This window comes from Brachycentrus maculatus, unplaced genomic scaffold, assembly GCF_059751285.1.
Source record: "Brachycentrus maculatus isolate JH-2025_06_01 unplaced genomic scaffold, ASM5975128v1 h1tg000203l, whole genome shotgun sequence".
In the NCBI taxonomy this organism is placed as follows: Eukaryota; Metazoa; Arthropoda; class Insecta; order Trichoptera; family Brachycentridae; genus Brachycentrus; species Brachycentrus maculatus.
This window is the reverse complement of record NW_028280954.1, coordinates 959,723-982,380: the sequence shown is the minus strand read 5'-3', so window position 1 is coordinate 982,380 and position 22,658 is coordinate 959,723. Positions and strand designations below refer to the sequence as shown.

Here is a 22,658-nt window from a genome sequence, read left to right as displayed (position 1 = left end):
CCGCTACAGGGCAGAAAGTGTTGTTTTTGCATTTTGAAAAAAAAGTATTGTTTACATAATTATTTTTTTAAATATACTAAATATTTTTCAAATGGAGAAAAAACCTTCAGGTTTTACCTAAAAAGATCTGTTGCAGAATAAAATGTTAAAAAAGTGGCTTGATATTTATTTTTAAAACATTGTATTATATTTTTATACTTTAAAAACGTTCTCCTGAAAAATCAAGTTTTTTTTTATTTATGACGTTCTTGAAAGGAGTGAGGGATATGGTATTTTTAACGCTTATTTCCGAAGGTAGTCTCCTCGTTTTAAAGTACAAACGAAATGACCCAAAAACAAGATAAAGAAGAGGTTGATAAACCAGTTATGTTGGATTCGGAAACCTCGAATATGTTGCATTAAAAAAGGACGGCTTTTTAATTCGGTGTTGATTTTCCTGGTGGTACGAGCGTCCTAGCGGTTTCGTCATTGCGCGCTAAGAAAGTGTTTGCTGAAATATCAAAATGATGGGTATTTTTAGTTTTGTGTATTCCCCATATTTCTCACTATTGGTAATATCCCTCGTCGCTTTTAAACTGTGGATGAAGTTGACTACTGGAGTTTGTACGAGCAAGGCGAGGCTCGATGGGAAGACTGCAGTCATCACCGGTGCCAACTCAGGTGCGTACACACACACACACACACACACATATATATATATATATATATATATATATATATATATATATATATATATATATATATATATATATATATATATATATATATATATATATATATATATATACAATATATATATATATATATATAAAAGGTACCTACTCGACCGAGTGAGTAGGCAAGTACTTTATTAGAAGCTACTGAACATATTCCCACCGTTCTGATTCTGTATTGCATAATATTTATATATATTTAAACCCTTTTCCACATCCCAATGGTGCACAGGGCACTGAATTATATAAACACAGTGTTGTCTTGATCGTTAACACACGAAGGAAAGGTGATCAGCCCTCCGCTTCAGGTATCAGTCCAGGGTAATATTGAATGAATATTAGAGTGAAAAAATCACTTATATTTATTTGACCCCCCTTGTGAATCGAACCCGGGACCTCCAGAACGGTAGCCGAGCGTGCTGACCGTTACACTACGGAGGCGGACATATATACTTACGATTAATCTATATATATTATATAAAAGTGAAAGTATGCAAGTTTATCCTGTATGGCAGTGGTCTGCAACCTTTTCTCACCCACGACACACTAAAATTATTCCTAGAATTCCGCGGCACACCAAAAACTAGCACATGGACCATTAAAAAAAATATGCCTAAATTTTTTATGTAAATTCTACATTTTCAAAATTACATCATACATATTAATATAATTAAATCATACATATTATGAAAAATAATTTGTCATCGCGTATTATATAAATTGTGTATTATGTGTTTTATATGAAATACATATTGAAGAAAATGATAAATGTCAAATACATTGAATTTGATCCGGCTCACGGCACACCATTGTGCCACGGCACACCGCCACCGGTTGCTGAGCACTGCTCTATAGACGCCCATACTGTTCAACCGATTGCAATGAAACTTACAAGAGTTAGGGCGTTTGTCCACTACCCGGAATTACGTATAATTTTACCGTCCGGCACGTCAGTTAGCGTTGTAAAACATAAAAACAACACAAAAAAACGATGTGCTGACCATTGGCTTGTGTCCATCTTTCTTCGGATCGGAGCTCTTGATCGGTGCGTGAACACGTTGCGCGTAAATTCGATCAAGCTAAACTGTGTAGTTTTCATTTTTCATTTTCATTTCATTTTTCAAAACCGGACTGCCGGACGGTCAAATTCCATGTAGTGCACAAACGCCCTTATTCTGTGCATGCCCGCTGTGATTTCTCTAAACAAGGGAACAGAAATATACGTAAAACTATTTTCACATTATACCGGTTTTCTCACACCATTCTGATATTTGGAAACACAGGAGAATCTCACTTGGTTTATTTGTCAGGTTTTTGTTCCAATTACAAATAATATAACAATGTGCCCTGTTTGATAGATTTGAATATGCGCACCAATACCGCCTCACCGAGGTAAGTAGGTACCTACCTATAATTGTTCACGAGTTCATCAAATAACGCATTTTTTAAATTTTGAATTTCGGAACAAAATGGAAATTAAAACAAACGAAGTCAAATTCTACTGTTTTTTCGAGTGTCAAAATGGTGCAATATAAAAAAATAACATGAAAATAACAAAACAATATTTTTTTCCAGCATAATTATTTTTAAATGTTAAATATATTAGCAGCTAGAACTACGCAATACGCAACTAAATTTTTGCTTTAAGCGATCGAACCCAAAAAACCGAATCAAATAAAGACTTATAAATAAAGTCGTTTTTTGATAGTTTTTTTTCAACTGGATCGGATTCAATGTATATTTGTTGATGATATCTTTGCCTTTTTCTATGTCGAGCGTGGCTCGACATCGTATTTATCACGCCAAATCCAATGTCGAGTTTGGTTTGACATTATAAAGCGAAATTTCTAAAATAATACTGTATTTTACAATACTTTTATATTGGGTTCCCGGGTTCGTTTCCCAGGGGGGGTCAAATAAATATAAGTGATTTTTTCACTGTAATATTTATTCAATATCACCCTGGACTGGTACCTGAAGCGGAGGGCTGATCACCTTTCCTTCGTGTGTAAACGATCAAGATAACACTGCGTTTATATGACGCAGTGCCCTATGCACCATTGGGGTGCGGATAAGGTTTTTTTCTCTCTCTCTCTATTTCTTTGTACTGTAAAATTTTGTACTTTTGTAATGAAACCACATTTAAAAAATCTGTTTTGTTTACAATTTATCAATCAAGGAATAAGTGCCTACGTAAAATATAATTTACGAATTGATGAGTACAAAGCTCTAAATTAATGTTGATAGTAGAGGGAAAAATCTTTGATATTTATTTTGACCCCTCTGGGACCTCCAGCACGGTAGCCAGACGTGCTAACCACTGTATTACGGATGAGGAAAATCTTTCGACTGAAGAGGCACACCTCTCTAATACAAGTTTCTTGTGTTTGGCCTTGGTATATGATAATAGAGGAAAAATACACGTTTTATTTATTAACCCTTTGGCTACCAGGACTTTTGGGGTTACTATGCTAGAAATACTACGATTTCAACATAAATAATGTAATTATTGAAGCATATCATAGCATTACACAACTTCCTTTTTGCTGGATGTGAAGGATGCTAGAAGTGTGTCAGGACAGAAGAGTGTGGCGTTCCATACTCTGCCTACCCCTGCGGTGAAACGGCGTGATGGTAGTAGCAGTACTTTGTTTTCTCGTTTCTCGTTTCTCTTTGAGTATTTTTGTAACTTCAATTTTCGTAATATTACAACTATAATTATAAGATATTATATAAATGATTATTTAATTCTAAATGTCGATGTATGAAAAAAATATATAAATAGAATTTTTTGCACAACCCTGAAGGAATCCCTAACATACTGTCCAAAATATATTTGATACTTTTATAAATCATGAGGTCAGATCCGACATTTCTCGCTTCAGTACCAAAACTCGATGTATCAGATTTTGGTAGCCAAAGGGTTAATTATATTTTTTCAAGGTCCTTTACCTTAAATACAGAAATAAACAAATAAAATGGTATTTTCCCGCCATTTTATTTATGCAATTAAAAATTCTATGTAATAGTATTATTACTTAATTTTCATATTCAATTTTGAGCAAATCTCGTTCACGAATGCTGATCAGCTCACCGATTCAATGATTCATTGATTCTACCATTCACTGACTTACTGTATTAACAAATTTATGAGGCGAATGTAGTTAGAAATAGGACCAGAGGAAGACAGAAGAAAAGATGGCATGATCAAGTATGTCAAATGGTTGAAAGTGGTCAGGTGAGGAGTCGCAATAATCAGCATGTATGTATGAGAGATGCATGAATGTGGAAGACACTAAGATTGTTTGCAAAGACAGTGTAGTGTGGCATTCTATTCTCTCTGCCTACTCTTGCAGATAAGCGGGTGATGGTTAGTTAGCTAGTTCACTGATTCATTGATTTGGCCATTCACTGACTTTTCTTGAATGTTTTTCGCAGATACTTTGTGGCACATTTTATAAACTTTATAAAATAAAACAACTTTGTTTTAACCACTTTTTATTGGTACACTTTATCCAACCGGTTTCGACAAGAACCTTGTCATCATCAGGGTTTATGTACTAAATTCTAAAACATTTAAATACTCATAGTTAGGTTATAGTTAATTACCCTTCCCTTACAATACCAAAAACTTCCACGCTCTCCGTACACCATATGAAAATATGATAAAAAAAACGGGAAAAAACTCCTAAATGTTGCTTTTATTGAGCATTGCGCAGCGAATACGTCAACTCCGGATGACAACTTGTGAGCTACAAAATAATTGCCCGTTCAGTGACTTACCATATTCCTACTGTTTCAGGTGTCGGACTGGAGACAGCAAAGGATTTAGCAAAAAGAGGCGCTAGAATCATCATGGTCTGCAGAGACATGAAGAAAGCAACTCATGCTATGAATGAAGTCATCGAACATAGTAAAAATACCGAAGTATACGTAAGTAGGCTCCAGAATATGTATTCCAGATAAACAAGCTGATAAACGCCTCACGTTTCCATCAGCTACAAATACCGTGGGTAAAGGGATCTCACCAGCGCTCTAAATTTGGCGTGCTTGCTTTACTTTACGGTCGTTAGAAGAGATGATCTTTAAAAAAAAAAAAACAAAACTCGCTATGCCGATTCACAGTTCTCTTTCTAAAATCTCTCAATAAATCTCAAATCGGTAGAAGATTTAATATTCTACCGACTGCCGCCATTGGCTAAAACACTCAATTTTTTAATATAACGTAGTTTGCAAGTAGACTACTCAATTATCAATTGGTAAATACCACTATTTCTTGAAATCGATTGTGACACGTGTTTCCATGCATTCCGCATCATTATGCGGTGTTTGAAAATGATGGGAAATGCATGCACAATAGATTTTAAGAAATAGTGAAATTTACTGATTAAAAGTTAATAAGTTTGTGATTTGATTTGTCATGTTTCAGTTAAAGCATGTTGACTTCAGTTCTCTGGCCAGCGTGAGGAAGTGCGCCAAGGAAATAGCTTCCGAGGAGCTCCGGATAGATATCCTGGTGAACAATGCGGGGGTCGTGTCTGGCAGCTTCACCAAAACTCAAGACGGACTGGATAAACTGATGCAAATCAATTACTTTGGACCGTTTCTATTCACCTGCATATTGATGGGTGTGTATAACATCACTTACGGCATTTTCTGAGCTATAATACAGTGAATCACTCGCATTTTTCATTCGATTCAATTCAATATATTCGTTTATAATTAACATATACATTACAAACTAAAATTTAGAGCGGATACATTAACAAAAATTCGAAAGTAAGCAAGAACACTCTTGTTAAAGATGTAGAAGAATCCTGCTTCGGAATATCCTTTCAGACACATGAAACAAATAAATATCCTGATATTGTTCAGCATAGAGGTAGCTCTTCCCACAGGCATAACCATCGGCAGGTTGGTCCTGTGTATAGGAATGTGAAACAATCTATGTCGACGCTGTGTTAGGTAACTATCGGGAACATACAGAGCAATATGCTCTGGATAATTTCAGGATTATCGATCATACCACGCAACAATCAATAAAGATGCGTAATCAAATACACATTCTAGTCTCTAAGCTGTTGTAGCCAAGCATACCCTGGAAAAACTTAGTTGGGAGAAAATAGCCTTATCAGTATTTGAGCATACCTCATCCGGCATAATATCCCAGAAAATGGTATCAACATCTTTACATATTGGGCTTTTGAAAATGACAGGTCGACAAGCCCCATGTATAAAGCTAGATCTCCGAATCACATAATACCGTAACATTGAAGGTACCAAAATTGAAAAATCATAAATTCTTTGGCTGATTATATAAAAACAGGGTAATTCCTGTGATTCTCAGATATGAGTGTGATGCCTTCAGAGTTGATGTTATGTTAACGTATGAGGAAGGCCACTATAGGCAATTCTGCGTACTTTTATGGTGTTGCCTAATGTGGAATAACCACAAGAAGGAAGGTACCAAAAGAGTTTCATTCAATAAATAGTAAGTAATTCTGGTCTGTTTTGGATTAATAATGATGTAAACATTGGTATTGCTATTGCACCTAATAAAAGGCAAAGTAGAAGTTTAATGGGGTGTGGGCAGAAGATAGATTTCCTGGGTCTGGAACACACAAGATTGGACGGGGATCAGAACCGTCGTGGCGCTGTTTAGAGCTGCCCAAAACAATTACTCTTAAGTGTAGTCGAAGTGAGGGGGACTTGACATGACACGCACAGAAGAAGAACCATTTCAATCAGCCACAGAATGCCTCAACAATTGTAGAAATAGGACAATTATGCAGTGATGGGATTCAAAATTTTCATGAACCGGTTCGCCCTTTAGGTAACTATCCCAACCCCCCTCCCCCTGTAAAAAAACAGTTTTTCCATTTATTCTGCACAAAAACAGAACATACACATAACAACTGAGAATGCTCCAAATGCTCCGAAGCGTATATCTTTCACGGTATTCTTTTTACTAAGTGCAATAACTTGACTGAATTTTTCCACTATTTTTTTTCATCTTAAAAAAAAATCTCTTCGTGAGGTTCAAATATTTTTACAAGGTGGCGGACCAAGTAAACCGAGAGTGCTCCGATACATGATCTCAATCGGAATATTGTGTGACAACAAAGGGTTAAGGACTGGCTGAATCCCACCACTGGCCTTATGAAGAAATAATGAGTATTTTGCAAACCTTTCTGTTTTCGCTATTCCCATTGGACTTCAATATAACTTAAAACTTACCAATGGCTCTTTGTGACATTGCAGGTCGTATAAAGGCATCGGCACCCGCCCGGATTGTCAATGTTTCCTCCGAAGCGCACCGGATGTCTCATCTGGACCTGCCGAGTCTAGATAATAGTAAGACCACGAGCCACACCAAGGCTTACGCCAACTCCAAGGTCTGCCTTCTTTTCATGGTCAACTACTTCAGCAAGAAATTACAGCAAACAGGTGAGTGTGAGGGAAAATCATACCAATTCGAGTGATATTTTAGTCTGCCAGTAGGTACCTTTGACATTTTGCCAACACTGTGCCTACAGGTATAGTAAGAAGTCTTTATATATTAAAGATATTTATATATTATATCTTTATATATTTGTCCGCCTCCGTGGTGTAATGGTCAGCGTGTTTAGCTACCGTGCTGGAGGTCCCGGGATCGATTCCCAGAGGGGGTGAAAATAAATATTACCCTGGACTGGTTTCCTGAAGCGCAAAAGTGATCACCTTGCCTTCATGTAAGTAATGATCAAGATAACACTGCGTTAATTTGATGCAGTGCCCTATGCACCATTAGGTGCGGATAAGGGTTATAAGTAAGTAAGTAAGTAATATATTAAAGAAATGTATTCCTCTGATTTTTTTATTTTAAAAAGTATTCCTCCGATAAAACAATGTACGATAGAGAAGAACCAAGATGGCAACATTGTGTCAATTTTGAAAAAGACTTGATAAAGTTAAGTGCCGTTTCTTTGTTTTACAGAGCAACACAAATATGTTGAGTCTGATTATAAAACGTTTAACTTGTAACATATAATAACTCTGGATTAAATGCAAAACTTCAATATAAATGTATGTATGACATCATTTCTGAACATGTTTACAAAGAGAATTTGTTATTTTGGATATAAAACTGTTCCCTTGTGACTTTTTACAATGGAAGTATCTTTTTAGATTTGTTTTTTAAAGTGATAAATATAATATAATTTATATTTGAAGCACTAACTTTGTGATTTTCCATTTTATAATTAAAATGTAACTTTGTTTTAAAATAACTATAAATATTTTATTATAACTTAATTATAATGTCTACCGGTTTCGAAGCTAACCGGTTCTTTATCAAGACTGATTAATACTCAGTCTTGATAAAGAAGCGGTTAGCTTCGAAACCGGTAGACATTATAATTAAGTTTTAATAGAATATTTATAGTGATTTTAAAACAAAGTTACATATTTACTATTTAATGATAAATATAGTTATTACATATATTCTTTTCTCTATTAACATTTTGTTGATTTATATGTTGTCCAGTGTTGTGTAAAAAAAGCATATTTTTAAAATTATTTATTTATGTAGGTGTGACAATAAATGGTGTGACTCCTGGAGTGGTCTATACCGGCATAATGCGAGATACGGCAGCTTGGGTCAGAATACCTTGGAACTTCCTGGTCATGTTGTTTTGCAAGGTAATTTTTTTAATGATCAATAATCTCCGCCTTTGCTGTATTTCTTGTTCAAGTGTGGAGGGGCCCTTAACCCTAGACCACTGGACTTGTTTCAATGTACCTTAACACACTAAAGATGGGAAAGGTTTTTCTACTTGTTCGGTCTATTGATGCTTAAGGACTGGAAGGGTATTTTTACCTTCTGCGCCAGCCTCATTTGAAAGGCAGAAAAGTAGAAATCATCCCATGTTTTTTTTTAATATTATATACCAATCTATATTTTAAGGTCTCAATTATATCGCTCACTCCTTTCAAGAACGTCATAAATAAAAAATCGTCAATTTTCAGTTATGCATGTTTTCAGAATGCCCAGAATATGTACTTTATCCCAGCAAAAGAGGCATATTTTTAACTTAATATTTACCCGCTACAGGACAGAAAGTGTTGTTTTTGCATTTTGAAGAAAAGGTATTGTTTAATTATTTTTTTAAATATATTAGTTATTTTTCAAATGGAGAAAAATACCTTTTCAGGTTTAACCTAAAAAGATCTGTTGCACAGTAAAAAATTCAATAAGTAGCTTAATATTTATTTTTAATACATTGTATTTTATTTTTAAACTTTAAAAACGTTCTCCTGAAAAATCAGGTTTTTTTATTTATGACGTTCTTGAAAGGAGTGAGCGATAAGTGCATAATTATCAAACCCTGTCGCCAGCGGTCTGCAGGCGTAAAAAATACCCATCTGAAATGTTAATACGGGACTATCATAAAATGTACGACGATAACAAAAAATTACATTTTACCGAAAATGTTTACTAATAACATTTTCGGTAAAATGTAATAAAATGTAATAATAATTTGTTTATTGTGAACTGTATACATTGAATATGAACATAAAATATAATGAAAAAATTAAGATACACGCTAGTTGTCACTACATTCTTTGTATGTGTTGCCTCGGTGTTCCTCACAGATTGGATTTCTGTCGTAAATTTTACGAATGTCCCGTAATCAAGGGTTAAAAGAGGTATCCTTTAATGTAAAGAGATTAGCACTTTAAGTGAGATTTTTTTCTTACTATATATGTATGCTAAAATTGCTTTTCGAAGATTTTTATTGTTGTTAAAAAATGGTCTATTTTTACCAACTCAATCAAGTTCCGAGATCTGTTACTATTTGATCGTACTGATCCTGATTTAATTATATTGAAAAGTAAACAGCCAAATATATTGAGTACTAACACGTTGACTGCCAACTATGAAATAACTCGTGGATTGCGTTCTTTGCTAGGACGCCGACTAGGAGTCATCTTGTACCATTCTTTACTTGCCATATTTGTGTAGCTACGATAAAATTCCTAGTATGTACATCAGTGCTAATATGGATAAATGCCGCATGGGAAGAGAACAACAAATCAATGTCAATCAATCAAAAATTTATTAATGAATGAACAGAAAATATAATTATAAAAAAATTATTCAAAATCAAGAAGTAAAAGAATATTTTTATTGAATATAATAAAATGAAATTGGGTTTTTAGACCAGAATTCTGATTGCTGTGGCAGTCGACACGTTCATTTTCTTGGTGCCACAGCGGCGGCACCCCAGTGCTAAGGGTTTACATTCAGTTTGGCAATGATAGTGAAAATTTCAGAATGCGGAAGAGGGAGCCCAGACTATCATCCACGCGTGTGTGGCGCCGGAGGTGGCCAACGTGTCGGGGGCGTACTTCATGGACTGCAAGCAAACCCTCACGTCCGCGGAGGCATCGGACACCATACTTTCCAAGACAGTCGGCCAACTCACCGAGAAGGCTATAAAGTTGCAGCCAGACGAAAATCACTTTTGATTTTACTTCACAATTTACAATTTTTGGGTAATATATCCTAAATTAAAGAAGGTTTTTGGATTGAATTCTACTTTTTTTTACATATATCGCTCACTCCTTTCAAGAACGTCATAAATCAAAAATCGACAATTTTCAGTTATGCATGTTTTCGGAATGCCCCGAAAATGTACTATATTCCAGCAAAACAGGCGAATTTTAAACTTAATATTTACCCGCTACAGGGCAGAAAGTGTTGTTTTTGCATTTTAAAGAAAAGGTATTGTTTTATTTTTTTCTTAAATATACTAAATATTATTCAAATGGAGAAAAAACCTTCAGGTTTTACCTTAAAAGATCTGTTGCATAGTAAAAAGTGCAATAAGTGGCTTGATATTTATTTTTAATACATTGTATTATATTTTTAAACTTTAAAAACGTTCTCCTGAAAAATCAAGTTTTTTGATTTATGACGTTCTTGAAAGGAGTGAGTGATATATGATAATATGTGAAGCGTTTTGTCTTATCAAACATTGACTTGAAATATTTACAAAATGTCCTTATATACTAACAATAATTGCTATAATTAGGTCTAGGGGTACATATAATGGTGGGTAATGTGGATTTCTATGACAGCTAAGGTAAGTAATGTAGTTAAATATCAATTAGGGTATAACAAATACAATCTGTTGGGGTATGGCTTTAAAATTAATACAATATTCATTATACCCTAATTTATATTTAACTACATTACTTATCTTAGCTTTCATAGAAATCCACATTACCCACCATTATATGTACCCCTAGAACTTATAATATTAAATAATAGCAATTATTGTTAGTATTTCATTTTGTAAATATTTTTAGTCAGTGTTAGATAATGTGTTAATAAGACGAAACGCGTCACATATTATCATATATATGTAAATAAAAGTAGAATTCAATCCAATAACCTTGTTTAATTTTGGATATACTACCCAAAAATTAAAAATGGAATTCTACCAACTGTCTGCAGTTACCATGAATTCACAATTTACATTTTATGGCAAGAATGACACCTAAAACACGCCAGGTCGCATCTAGTACGCTGGGAAAGTCGGGGCTTGTGCACTCGTATACCTAGCCGCCGTCATGGAGTATCTGGCTGCCAAGGTGTTGGAGATAACAAGACCAGCATCACCCCTCGCCATCTGCAGTTGACTATTCACAATGTCTGGAGCTCACCAAGTTGCTCTCCGGCGTTACCATCGCTCAGGGAGGCGTCCTGCCCAACACCTTGGCCATTCCAAGAAGACCGAGAAGAAGGCGCAATAATACGGCGGCTCCACTTTCCCCCTTAAGACTCAGCCGATTGATGAAGTTTTTCTTAACATATTTTTTATATCTATCACTATCATTTTCATGTCATAATCTCTATCTGTATAAGCACCCTTGAGGTAGCATTTTACAAAAATTACGAAATACACTGTATTAATATGATTTTATTCAAAATTATTTTTGCTATAATAAAATTAAGAATGCATACAACTCCATATTTTATTCTGTAAATAAAATACTTGATTTCTTCCACTTTCTTTTTCTTATGACACTTACTCACACCAAATGGTGCATAGGCCACTGCACAAGATTACTATGTGCCAAGGCGGTGAATGATGGTTAGTAATAACTAGCTTGTATTTTATTTATTGTTTCGGCATTAACTTTGTTGTAAGACATGTTACAATGATTAAAGAAAACACTTGTTTTTTACCACTTGAGTTTTATTATAGACTACATGTTTCAGAAGTTAAACTTCCATCATTCAGGTCTGTATAATAATATACAGACCTTATACAGACCTGAATGATGGAAGTTTAACTTCTGAAACATGTAGTCTATAATAAAACTCAAGTGGTAAAAAACAAGTGTTTTCTTTAATCATTGTAACTAGCTTGTACTTTGGTTTATTCCTATATAAGTATTACTAGGCAGCTCTGAGTGAGTGACTGCTTTATAGGAGAGACTACGTTGTCACCAACATACCCACATTCCTTGCGAACATCAACACTGTTTTCTCGATCAGTCAGGGTCATATTCAATAAATGTTAATGTGAAAAATCACTGACATTTGTTGACCCCCCTGGGAATCAGACCCAGGACCTCTAGCACGGTAGCCAAATGCGCTAACCAATATACTGCAGAGGTGGACATATGTACATTTGTAATACCGATCAATAATAAAGCTCTATATATTCCTACATAACACCCAAGAAATGGCAATATCTAAACAAGAATTTCGAGTATTTTTTGGCTGTAATGAAAAGACATCTTTAATTTTTCGTACTGAAACTTCTTGATCGAGATACATATCGCTCACTCCTTAAAAAATAAATATATTAAATTGATCGATTAAATTCAAGATTATTTTTGATATCTCAACATAGATGAAGAAGAATATGGAAGAAGGGTATTTACAAGACTTACAACCTGTCATAGGGTGGTCAAGTGATCATTTTATACACATCATTCTACCCACGATTTACGAGCACAATACTCAAACTCCGTAAGTTGTATCTATCTTTCCATTTAAGCCTTGTGAAGGATCACATGCGAGTTCTTGGCACCATCTATGTTTGAGTTATGTTTTTTAAATTTATTTTATTTAACAGAAACCTGAAATGTATGTAAGATTCTTCTCCAATTATTTTACATACTATCAATAGATATCCTTATATGTACAATAGAAGCCCGGAAATCTGGACATTTTGAAGAAAAACGTTTTATTTAAAAAGACGCAAAGACTGAAGAACATATTTATTATTACATAAAATCATTATGTATAACCTCATTTTGTTTGAAGATTATTACAAAGTTAATTGAGTATGTATACAGTACTTACTGTACCTGTATTGCTACTCAAGTACTGTAGAATATTATTACAAAGTTAATTGAGTATGTATACAGTACTTACTGTACCTGTATTGCTACTCAAGTACTGTAATATTAGATTGAAATGTAAAAGGCGTTTACAAAATAACTTTCTCTTCTTCTAACCCTTGTCCGCACCCAATGGTGCATAGGGCACTCCATTGTATTGATGCAGTGTTAACTTGATCGATACTTACATGAAGGAAAGGTGATCACTCCTGCGCTTTAGGGACTACTCCAGGGTAATATTAAATGTAAACAACACAACTGCTGTAGTGTAAAGTACAGTGAAACCTCTTATGAGCATAATTCATTCCAGAATTACTTACTCCTTAAGCGAAACACTCGTTAAACGAATAATTTTTTGTTTTGACTGGTGCGAAATTCCCGGCTCATAAGCGAATGTCATGAATAAGGGACTAGCCTATTCTCTGTAACTCGTTATGCAAAATTTCGCTCCATAAGGGAGCAACTTTTCACATATTCTTTTGCTCGTTATAAGAGGTTCCACTGTACTATGTATGTACTGTATTACACATTTCTCGGATAATCCAAACTTTTCCAAATCCGAACAGGCCACTGCCCTAATTAGTTTGGATTTCTAGGGTTTCGCTGTATCCAGTTAGGATAGTTCCACATGCGGGCAACAAACTCCAAATAAGCCCATCTGCACATTTCGCTCACTCCTTTCAAGAACGTCATAAATCAAATAAAAATATTTTTCAGAACATTTTTAAAGTTTAAAAATATAACACAATGTATTAAAAATAAATAACAAGCCACTTATTGAACTTTTTACTGTGCAACAGATATTTTTAACCTGAATGTTTTTTCTCCATTTGAAAAATATTTAGTATTTTTTTAAAAATAATTAAACAATACGTTTTCTTCAAAATGCAAAAACAACACTTTCTGCCCTGTAGCGGGTAAATATTAAGTTAAAAATATGCCTCTTTTGCTGGGATATAGTACATTTTCTGGGCATTCCGAAAACATGCACAACTGAAAATGGTCAATTTTTAATTTATGACGTTCTCGAAAGGAGTGAGCGATTTACAACATTGTCTTGAGCTTAAAATACGAGGATCGACTGGGAGTGGCTCATTAGTGAGGTGAATAGAAAAATGAGTGATTTTAAAATGATTTATTGTTTTCTAAAGTTGCACAAAAGAAACAATATATATAATGAACCCACAATCCCAACGCAATGTTCACAAAAACAACAGTGAAATGAGATTGGCGTCGTCAAGTAATTACATACAATATGATTCCTTCCAAATCAATCAGTTGATTAAAAATAAACTTATAAAATAACTATTTAATATATAATATATTTATACGGATGACATCTCGTATGAAGGCAGGTTAACTAGCGGGTAAACTAACGTATCACCCTTTTACTCAACCTTTCCCTTACGGCGCTAGAAACCTCCGCGTGCACCGGTGATATGTATTTTGTACACCATATGAAAATGTGAATGTTCCTAAATGTTGCTTTTATTGACCAAAGTTGGAAGTTGAAATGTAACAATCTTGTAATGTTAGCTCTGGTTAGTATCAGAAAACGAGAAAACAAATACATCGCAAGTAGCCGCGATAGCTGGCGTAGCGACGCAACCGCCGCGTATGACGGTCTGCGCACTATTAAACTTGCAACGACATGCGCGTATACGCAAAGCAGCACCACGCACGCACACACAGTTGTAAGTGTATTGGCAATTTTTTCACAAATGATTTATTTCCATCCATGCAAATGAATAACTTTACATTATAATTCTTTCGTGTAATACGTAATTATATTACAAAGGTATACAAAAATTGTGAGCCCGTATCTATTATATTTGATTTACATATATTTCTCATTTTAAAAGTGGAGTTGTAGTAAATACATATCACCGGGAGGGGAAGGTTAACCAAGAATCCTTTCCGATTCCCAAATAAATATAATTAATTCAGAACAAATTATTATAGTCGGAGCAGCGGGAAAACGTTCCTGTCGCATTACCGCACTGGACACTGGGGTGTTCCTTCCTACCTCAACATCGGCCAACCATTCAATTCTAAACACTTCTTGCAATTTTATATCTTTTAAACTTATTTATTTATGCTTTTAATAGTAAAAGCTTGTTGATTTGAAATCCAAGGAGACAATATATAAAACAAAAAAAAAAATTCTTGTTCAGTTTTGAAACTGTTCAATCTTGTAACATTTTTTATTGAATTTTGGCGATGTTTTTAATATCCCAGTTCAAATTAACAAGCTTTTACTTAACCTTTAGTTAGTCATATCAAATTAGAACTAATTCAACTTGAATTCCTAGCAATTTTTTAATGCAGAAAAAATATTAAAAAAAGAAAAAATATTACACCAAAATTGTGATACCTAGCACATTAGGGCTGTTGATTTCATATGACTCGTTTAGTTTTGGGTTAGGATTACATAAAAAACTAACTTTTACAACAAAAACCTTTTATCTTTGAACATAACAGACGGCCGGAGTTACGCAATAACCAGTCAGTTGATTTTTATTTAGAATTACATTAGGAGAAAGATAACAGATTGTGACAATCCAGTTATATTCAGCGGGATGAAAAGGATAAGAAAAATGCATCACAAATACTTGGACCGATTGGAAATGTTTCTTGAATTAATTTTGAAACCGTTCCTGTCATCATTAATTTCATACAGTACAGGAAATAAGACAAATGAATTAGTTACGGCATAACTCTAATCGGTTACTGTTATCACGCTTCGAACAATTTCTCGGATAGAGTTTGTTAGTAACCCCTTCTGTGCTCTCTGGATTAATAAAAATATACTTTTGACACACTTAGGACGGGAAAGATATTTCTACCCGTTCGGTCGATTGACGCTTAAGGACGAGAAAGGTATTTTTACCTTCTGCGCCGGCTTCATTTCAAAGTCAGAAAAGAAGGAATTATTTAATGTTTTTATATGAATATAGTGCACCGATCTTTTTGTTAAGGTATAAACTATATAATCCCATAGCCAGCGGTCCGTCCGAAATGTGTTGATGGATGTAATACAATGAGTGAACACATAATGTTTATAATAGTGTTAGGTCGATTGGTTGAAGAGGGAGCGGGAAGGATGGCGGATGGCGGGTGGCGGTGGAGTGGCAAGTGGCAGTCCTCCTGCTCAGACACACAGTCGCTACCGCTCGCGGCACTCGGCTCGATAGACACTCGGCGCACGTAATGAAACACAGAGGTATAAAAGGTGTGTAATGTATATTCACTGTAGGTTACAATTGACATGTCATGTTGCGTGAATTGTAAACGATTAGAGATGGGCGGTGCGGCCGGGGCCCGCTCGTAAACTATTATTTAGTGCGGAGTATTTGCGGGCTAGAAATTAGCCAATCTTCCACCTTCTTGTGCTCTACCGTCTGGCCTTTGGCTGGAAGAGAATAAAACACTTACTGAGTTTATATTGCACAGTATCGGGACACTACCCTACGCTACCGCCCTACCGCACACACATCTCCGCGGGCTGCCACTTGCCCTCTCTCTCGCACGCACGCACACACAGGGGGACAGAAGGAGACAGTTTGCCGCGATGGTTATTCCGACACGACGAGCGATACGGCGGCGTTCCTCGCGGCTAAGCGGACTCTAATTGCGACAGGTAGGTACGGAAGAGACTAAGTTGGGACCGAATGAGAATACTGTTACTAGAACACAAGTACGGGGCGCACACCGACGCGTTCCTTGTGTTTTCAGAGAAAGCGTTTAAGACTCGGCTTTTGGTACTTTGTCCTTACCTGAAATAAGAAAAGCTACATGAAATAAAACAATTCTGTTCAATCGAGAAACATTTTGGAACTTTTATTGTCTCCGACAAAACACAAATCACAAAATTTTACAAATTAATGGTTATTAATCAATTAGTGATGATTTCCTACAAATGGTGTGCTTTCTAGACTCTACCTAGCGCCTTTACGCACCTCTGATCCAGTCGCAAGCCATCCCATCGCCAAAGGGGGTACATTCCTAGTAACTCAACGAGACACTGGCGTCTATCTCCCAAATGAGAACACATCTGGATTGAATTTAGTTCCTGTTGATTACTAGATATCCAAAGCTGAGCCCTATCTAATTTTTTGACTACACTACACTACATTGTTATTTTTATTTAATGGAAACATTATTTTTATAGAAATAAATATATATATTTACAAACGGTTCTTCAATTATTTCTAGCCATCGATATTAGAATTCCTTTTGCTAATCTGAAACGTTATTTTCAGTACAAATGCCTTTCAAACTTGTTTCAAATTGATAATTATGATAAAATTAAACGAACAAAAAAAAAACAATTTAGCTTTTGTTAAAAATTAATAATATTTTAAAATACTTTTAAGTGATAATTATGAGTTCATTTCTACATATTATGTATTACACAAAGTATTTGCCCATTTAAGATTTCGTACAATAGAATTTGTTCACATATTTTAAAATATTTATACAAAAAACAAAGTATTACGTTTTATTGATATATTATTAAGAAAATTGTGTGTATCTTTATTTTTCAACATCCTCAAGCGGTGTACAGCTTACACGAGCTAATACGAGTACAGGTATGTAGCTCCGAGCGAGAAAGAGTAAAAAAAGAATGTATAAATGAACAAAACTTTATTTTCAAAGGATATAATGAGTGACTGACTTAGCTAACGGAATAACTCGGAACTAACGGAAAAAAAAGTTTATTAAGAAAAAATGGTTTAGGACTTGAATTTTTTTTATTTACATTACTTTGTAGAATTCCACAATGTATCATTAATAATATAAATCAAAATACAATTTATGATTCTACAGGATATATTTATTTTTGTGACAGCTGTTTCGCTTTGCGAGAGGCATTATCAAACTGTGTAGAAAAGTCAGATATTTAAGTACAAATTTTATTAAAGGAACCAATCAAAGTTGGAGTCTTCTATTATGCAATGAGTGCATTTTTATAAAATATTTTGAAAGATAAGATTCTATAATATTTGATAGAATTTTATGTCAAATTATTGAGTTTTTTCATGTGTTAGGCACGGGTAACCGAGACAGCGGTATCGGAAGAATTCAAAAGATGGCGCTGTGTCAATCAACTTGTCGATGAAGTCAAAACAAGGTATATATAGTGTCAGTCGCAAGTGGCCGACAAGACGCATTGGAATGTCTTTTTTCAGCCACCGGTGGCTGACATGCCAAAAAACAATAAAATTGAATATGTAGTAGATTGGATTTTCATTTATATAAATAATAAAATATATTGGAATTGGAAATGGCGTTCAGAAAAACAAACGATTTCTCATTTTTTAAGTTCTGTAAAATTGGTTGTTCTTCGGTAAGGGTTTACATTTAAAACTGGTTGCCAACATTTTGATTAATAGGAATTGCGCTTTGACTCGCTCTGCTGGTAACTACTCCCTGATGAAATGACTTGTTATCAATTATTATCAAGCAAATAATACATAAAGTGTGTAAAATATTTGCTAAGAAAACAATGCATTTAAATTGCCCAAAACTTTTTATGTAATGATTTATTCAATCAACCATTTTATTTTAATTTTATTTACTAACATTTTATCAATAAAGTACAATGAAATTTTTTGTAATAATAAAATTGAGTGCGTGACATTTATTCATACAAAAAAAACTGCGTATATTTGTATGTTATAAATATAAATTATATAGTTATCATTTAACTTAAGAAAAATATATATATATATATATATATATATATATATATATATATATATATATATATATATATATATATATATATATATATATATATATATATATATATATATATATATATATATATATATATATATATATATATATATATATATATATATATATATATATATATATATATATATATATATATATATATATATATATATATATATATATATATATATATATATATATATATATATATATATATTACGAATACGAAAATTTCAGATCTCTGAAATTCAAACTTCTAAAGATAAATTTTGTGAAAAATAATTTCACAATTTAAAATTATCATTGGTGTATTTAAAAACAATAAATTATACTCTGTACTTGCGAAACATACACCGCATTATATTCAACTTGTACTAAAAAAAAAAATGCGTCTTAAAAGAAACTCGATAAAATACCCCGTGAAAATTTTCTTGCGAATCTTCGGGATTCAATTATAACAAAAATGGCAGTCCGAACAGCATTAAATGCGATTATTAAAAACGTATTCCGTCATGAAAATTTTCTTGCAACCCTATGGGATTCGATTATAACAAAAATGGCAACCTGAATAGTTTTAAATGCGAACCGCACTTTGTAGAGCTCATATCGCTCACTCCTTTCAATAACGTCATAAATAAAAAAACTTGATTTTTCGGAAGAACGCTTTTAAAGTTTAAAAATATAAAACAATGTATTAAAAATAAATATCAAGCCACTTATTGAAAATTTTACTGTGCAACAGATCTTTTTAGGTAAAACCTGAAGGTTTTTTCTTCATTTGAAAAATATTTAGTATATTTAAAAAAATAATTAACCTATGCATTTTCTTCAAAATGTAAAAACAACACTTTCTGCCCTGTAAGCAGGTAAATATTAAGATAAAAATATGCCGCTTTTGCTGGGATATAGTACATTTTCTGGGCATTCCAAAAACATGCACAACTAAAAATTGTCAATTTTTTTCAATTCTTGAAAGGAGTGAGCGATATGGTAATATTATAAATAGGCCTCAAGGTGACTTGGGGAAGAGTTTGGAGGGTTTGGAGGGGGTGAGGGAGGCCTTCTTGGGCTTGAGGTCGGTGCAGGAGCGGCGGGGGGGGGCGGGGCACTTCTTGGTGGGGGAGAGGGGGTGGGAGGGGCTCACCGCGCACTCCGACTTGATGGCCGTCGCATTCACTGCTGAGAAACGCATAACAATTAGGAAACGAACTAACCACTGCGGGCATAATACTATGAGTAATCTATTACGGTTAAACCATTTAACGGTTTAACCTATTAAAGTTAAACCGTGTAATAATATATCCTCCTATAACTTTATATAATAATAAATATATTGTCATTAAGAAATTAATTTAATTGATTCAGCAGACACTTAAGGTAGAGACTGACCGGAGCATTTTCGTAACATAACATCGTAACATCGCTCGCGGCGAGCATCAGAGAACATCCGAAACTATGGATGGAGCGCTCGGCTCGCTGTACTGACTACCTGAATGCTCGCATCGTAACGTGTTACGTTACGACAAAATGCTCCGGTCAGTCTCCACCTTTAGATTTTAATTTCAGTCTTACTTAGTAAACACCACTATTCCTTAACCTGTTAACCAGGCGGGACATATAAATACGTCAAACGTAAACAATATCGGGCACAGGTAGGACATATGAATATGTCCTATATATATATGTAAATATATGTTGCACCCTGGAATGGGCGGGACCTATATTTTCCAACAACAAGTCATCCATACATGTCTCGACATGAATTATTTTTTAATTGTTTGTAATTTTGTACATTCCTTTGTGATTTATATATAAATAAACGAAAAAATACATATTTCAGTCTTTTCATTTATTTTAAGCATAAATAAAATATATGAACTTGCGTCCACCGGGCGTGACGTACCGAGACGCCCTAGTGAAAGAGTTTGCGACTGTTATATGTTGCGTAATTAAAAAGTGAACTCCCTGGTTAAGGACAATTTATTGCGACATGTCGCTCACTCCTTTCAAGAACGTCATAAATAAAAAATTGTCAATTTTCACTTGTGATGTTTTCGGAATGCCCAGAAAATGTACTATATCCCAGAAAAAGAGGCATATTTTTAACTTAATATTTACCCGCTACAGGGCAGAAAGTGTTGTTTTTACACTTTGAAGAAAATGCATAGGTTAATTATTTTTTTAAATATACTAAATATTTTTCAAATGAAGAAAAAACCTTCAGGTTTTACCTAAAAAGATCTGTTACACAGTAAAAAGTTCAATAAGTGGCTTGATATTTATTTTTAATACTTTGTGTTATATTTCTAAACTTTAAAAACGTTCTGCTGAAAAATGAAGTTTTTTGGTTTATGACATTCTTGAAAGGAGTGAGCGATGTGTTTCGATGCATTCCACATAATTTTCAAACAACTGTATTTGAAAATGATGAGGAATGCATCGAAAATTATAAGAAATAGTGGTATTTACCAAGTAAATTAAAAATTAACGAAAGTTATAAAAGCGAATTTGAGAAGAATATGCTTCTAGCTTAGACAATTTCTCGACCAAAAAAAAAAGGCAATCGTGTAGATGAATTCTAAATTCCTATAAATTTGATCTGGCTAAACCTTATATCCGTGTTGAAATTACTAGAACATACCGGTACGCCATTTGACCGCAGGGGCGGGCAGAGAAGACTGGATGAGAGCGACGGTGGCCGTAGAGGGACGTAATCTGGCTAAATGAAATGGCGATGCATTCGTACCTACGGTTATTGGCAATACACAGAAGCGGACACACATCGGCTTTCCCTTCACCATTCAAAGCGCACAACTTGACGCAGCGGAAAAATTACTCAGGTAATTTTTCCATTGATCTGCTCAGTTCACTGAACACTGCGGAGTTCCATACTATCTAATTATTTTAATTTAAAAAAAAAATGGGTGGTTAGTTTTAATCAAAAAGGTAGGCTCAATCGTTCAACATATTAATTAATGAAAGGGGGAAAATGAATGACAATTATTATGGCAAATTAAGCATTTTACAACATGATACGTACCTCTGTTCTCGGATTGAGCCACATCCCAATTTGAAGGAGAGTTTGGTTTACATTGTGCCAGCGATAAGTGAAGTATGACTCTTAAGGTGATAAAATGGACTTTTTAGAATTCACATTGAGTCACGCTTCATGTATACCTGGCAGAATGATTTAAAATAAAACTAATAAACACTGATACACACTTACCTCAACAGCAAACAAAGCAGTAAATTTTATACTAGTCTATGCCGTTAAGTTAAATATAGTCAGATCTGTGTCATATAAACCATAGGAAGTTAATGTTTCGGTTTTAATTGTCCCAAACGTAACAAAATACGCTAACAAGTTTTATCTTCAAGTTGGCAATAGCTACAAAACAATTTTGTTTTTTTATTTTATTTGAAAAAAGACGGTAAAACTAATTGCTATAACTTTGTGATATGACTCTTAGTGTAAATGGCGTGAGAATCACAAGGTGACAATCTCGCATCAGTGGTGACATAACCCACTACTACTACTTGAGTTGACAAAACGGTAGTGAATGAATGCTGCTACAACTACCTCTAAAGTTTATAATGTTTGTGACAACCACTCGTACTAATGTTCCGAGCAAATACAGTGCCCGCTTGCTAATCCCGAGGAATGATTTCACGGCTCAGCTGATTCCACCTTCTAAAGCCGTGACATAGCTATCAACCGGACTGAAGAAGTGGTCCAGAAGCCGTGTTCCTGTTGATAGGAATTGATGGTTTAGATGAGAAATATGTGATTAAGCCCTTGAA

The 22,658-nt window shown here is 34.3% G+C and overlaps 2 protein-coding genes across 5 annotated transcripts in view; one reads left to right on the top strand and one right to left on the bottom strand.

Annotated features, from left to right (window-relative positions):
* The first annotated feature begins 418 nt into the window (after positions 1 to 418).
* LOC148307249 (retinol dehydrogenase 12-like) lies at positions 419 to 11,764 on the top strand. Its single transcript, XM_088263823.1, has 6 exons — positions 419 to 660; positions 4,516 to 4,646; positions 5,143 to 5,341; positions 6,975 to 7,160; positions 8,284 to 8,393; positions 10,029 to 11,764. Exons 1-6 carry the CDS (start codon positions 504 to 506, stop codon positions 10,221 to 10,223), a joined length of 978 nt encoding a protein of 325 aa, XP_088119949.1. The 5' UTR covers positions 419 to 503; the 3' UTR covers positions 10,224 to 11,764.
* A 4,577-nt stretch (positions 11,765 to 16,341) lies between these two features.
* Positions 16,342 to 22,658, bottom strand: part of CkIalpha (Casein kinase Ialpha) — a 44,460-nt gene continuing 38,143 nt past the window's right edge. Inside the window, exon 9 of one of the 4 annotated variants that reach the window (XM_088263816.1) lies at positions 16,342 to 16,891. In XM_088263816.1, coding sequence (XP_088119942.1) covers positions 16,860 to 16,891 — 32 coding nt within the window. In that variant the 3' untranslated portion in view covers positions 16,342 to 16,859. Of the gene's footprint in view, positions 16,892 to 19,754; positions 20,037 to 22,658 lie in introns of those variants that run through there. The other 3 variants (XM_088263815.1, XM_088263814.1, XM_088263813.1) reach the window with 3 other exon arrangements.

What these genes read in the sequence shown, in the direction of transcription:
- LOC148307249 (XM_088263823.1), top strand. Translation starts at nt 504, where the DNA reads ATGATGGGTATTTTTAGTTTTGTGTATTCCCCATATTTCTCACTATTG. An exon ending in ATTCACCTGCATATTGATGG is followed by an intron (nt 5,342 to 6,974) that starts GTGTGTATAACA and finishes GTGACATTGCAG; the next exon opens with GTCGTATAAAGGCATCGGCA. An exon ending in CAAGAAATTACAGCAAACAG is followed by an intron (nt 7,161 to 8,283) that starts GTGAGTGTGAGG and finishes TTATTTATGTAG; the next exon opens with GTGTGACAATAAATGGTGTG.